The sequence below is a fragment of the Aythya marila genome (genome assembly GCF_965140915.1).
Source record: "Aythya marila genome assembly, contig: HAP1_HAP1_SCAFFOLD_406, whole genome shotgun sequence".
Taxonomy (NCBI): Eukaryota; Metazoa; Chordata; class Aves; order Anseriformes; family Anatidae; genus Aythya; species Aythya marila.
This window is the reverse complement of record NW_028136992.1, coordinates 58,425-61,514: the sequence shown is the minus strand read 5'-3', so window position 1 is coordinate 61,514 and position 3,090 is coordinate 58,425. Positions and strand designations below refer to the sequence as shown.

The window sequence follows — 3,090 nt, the reverse complement described above, 5'->3', positions numbered from 1 at the left end:
ACAACAAGCTCAGCCATCAGGAAGTGAAAAAGTCCCATTTAATTTATATACAGCTATTACTTTGCTACAAGAAAGTCCACATTGATACACACTTTTAAACAGGCTTGGACGGGCTTCATCTGACACAATGCATGTTCATTCCTCAGTATCAGTGGTAGGAGTGAAAGGATTTGGGGGGAGGGTGGGCAGGGATGAAAAGCAGAAGCACCAGCAGTTAAAAATAATGAAATATGAAAACAAGACAAAATATAATAATGCAAAAGAAGGCAACACAAGGTTTGAATGGATACAGGGGGTCACCTTTGGAGAGATATGGGACATTTATGATTCCTGAAAAATGTCCATAAAAGCACTTTCACAATAGCATCCTTTAGTGTTTGCATCCTCATGCTGTAGATGAGGGGGTTCAGTGCTGGGGGAACCACAGAGTAAAGAACTGCCACCACCAGATCCAGGGCTGGAGAAAAGATAGAAGGGGGCTTCAAGTAGGCAAACACACCAGTGCTGATTAACAAAGAGATCACGACCAAATGAGGGACACATGTGGAAAAGGCTTTGTGCCGTCCCTGCTCACAGGGCATCCTCTGCACAGTCCTGAAGATCTGAACATAGGAGAGAACAATGAAAACAAAACAACCCAAGAACAGAAGACTACTAAATGTGAGAAGTCCAAGATCCCTATGGTAGGAATGTGAGCAGGAGAGCTTGAGGATCTTGGGGATTTCACAGAAGAACTGGTCCACAGCATTTTCTCCGCAGAGGGGCAGTGAAAATGTATTGGCAGTGTACAGTACAGCATTGAGAAAGCCACTACCCCAGGCAGCTGCTGCCATCTGGGCACAAGCTCTCCTGTCCAGGAGGGTCCCGTAGTGCAGGGGCTTGCAGATGGCAACGTAGCGGTCATAGGCCATGATGGTAAGAAGGGAACAGTCCGATGACATCAAAAAGACAAACAGAAATTCCTGTGCAACGCATCCTGCATAGGAAATGGTCCTGGTGTCCCAGAGGGAATTGGTCATGGCTTTGGGGACAGTGGTGGAGATGCAGCCCAGGTCGAGGAGGGCGAGGTTGAGGAGGAAGAAGTACATGGGGGTGTGGAGGCGGTGGTCGCAGGCTACGGCGGTGAGGATGAGGCCGTTGCCCAGGAGGGCAGCCAGGTAGATGCCCAGGAAGAGCACGAAGTGCAGGAGCTGCAGCTCCCGCATGTCTGCAAATGGCAGGAGGAGGAACTCGGTGATGGAGCTGTTGTTGGACATGTGCTGCCTGTTGGGTATGGAGATCTGTACAGGTAGTAAAAGACAACGACATGTTAGGACAGGTTTCTCTGAGTGAAGCCTATGCCATTCCTTTTAGACCTCCCCTGCCATACTCAAACGCTTTTTGCTTCTCTGCTGGAATCTTTGGTTTAGCTCCATGACATGAGCTTCATTTTTAAGGTTCAGTCTTGAATGAGGAACAGGGGGCTCTGGTTCTGGTCTCGCAAGGGAATCAGACCTGACCAGTGCAGAGAGTGCACAGGAACATGGCAGGAGGGCAAGGTTTTATTTTCAGATTTTGTCATATGAAATCCCTTCTTACACAAAAAGGAATAGTATCACAGAATGGCTCGGGTTGGAAGAGACCTTACAGATAATCTAGTTCCAGACACCTTGCCATGGGCAGGGATGCTACCCACTAGATCACGATGCCCAGGACCTCATCCAACCTGGTCCTGAACACCTCTAGGAACAGGACATTCACAGCCTATCTGGGCAATATGTTTCAGTACCTTGCCTCCCTCTGAGTGAAAAATTCCCTCCGAATCTCCCCTCTTTTAGTTTAAAGCCATTCCCCTGAACCTGTCATTATCTGATTGATCAAAAAGTAGCTCTCCATCTTTTTTATAAGACCCCTTTAAGTACGGAAAAGCTGCAGTGAGGTCACCATGCTCAGCCCCAGCTCTCTCAGCCGTTCTTCGAAGGAGAGGTATGCTGATCATCTTCATGTCAGCATGTTAACATTTGCATTCCGGTGCTACATAATGCAGTTGGCAGAAAGGAGTTTTAGGGACAATGTTTAATACACATTCTCTTCCCACTCTTCATGCCCAAACAGTGTTCTCAGAAGTCAGAAATCCTGAGCATTTCTGATGCACTCACAGTGAATGGCTGTGAGACCTCAGAGGCAAAGGGATTCCCTGTGCCTCAGAGCAGAGCGAGGGAGCTGGCTGGACTTGTCCCCAGCTACCTGAGCTTTTGTAGATGGAGGGCAATCACATTTATGTTACCCTGAAAAGAAGCCAAATGCTGCTGAGACCAGATGAATCCACGGCCAATCTGTCAACGCCCAGCCTTTCTCAAGGTACCTGAAAAAAGTCTCAGCACCGCACCTCTAGTCAAGGACACCAATCATTCATTTCACCAACCCAACAGTTGCATGTAGCATCTCTCTGCTTCTTCCCCGGGTTTCACATAACACAGAGATGCTATGGAAAAGATTTGCAGCCTGCAGGACAGCTCACAGATTGAAAGGACACCCAAGGAGATATCCAAATGACCTGGTGATGGTCCTTCATGAAGGGAAAGTCAACTCTCTCCCCAGCCTCACAGACTGCATTGCCCACAACCCCCAGGCAGCTGACCCCCTCTGCAGTTGCAGCACAGGTGGAAATGGGCAAGTGGCTGGAGAGATGCACCTCTGCTCTGCTGGAGCTCTGGCTGCAGAAGACATTATCCATGCCTTGGACTCATGGCTGTGAGGGCAGAGGCTTTTCTGGGTGGGAGAGGAGGCAAGGGGGCATGCTCAGAGGTCTGCACTGAATGGAAAAAAATATGGAGTATTCTGATGAATTCTCCCTCGGACGAGACTTCTTATTAATCGTCCTCTCATTCCCTGATCATATCCCTGATACCTAAAGGTTTTCTTTCTGGGAGCTGTTTCCCTGTCTTATTCCTGTTTCTGCTCACAGCCTCATCCAAATCTGTGCACAGTAAACTTTGCCCTTCAAAAACCTGCCAATATGCAAGAGACTGCTTAGCTGCTTGTGCATCTTTGCAGGTGGAAAAGGACCTGTCAGAAAGCCCAGATGGAGTCAGCAAAGTCGATGCTGTT

At 48.4% G+C, this 3,090-nt stretch overlaps 1 protein-coding gene across 1 annotated transcript; it reads right to left on the bottom strand.

The window, feature by feature from the left end:
- Nucleotides 1-570: 570 nt before the first annotated feature.
- Nucleotides 571-1,256, bottom strand: LOC309891252 (olfactory receptor 2B2-like; the record flags this gene model as incomplete). Its single annotated transcript, XM_082785624.1, has 3 exons — nucleotides 571-602; nucleotides 815-983; nucleotides 1,197-1,256. 3 exons carry the CDS (start codon nucleotides 1,254-1,256, stop codon nucleotides 571-573), a joined length of 261 nt encoding a protein of 86 aa, XP_082641750.1.
- Between the last annotated feature and the right edge of the window lie 1,834 nt (nucleotides 1,257-3,090).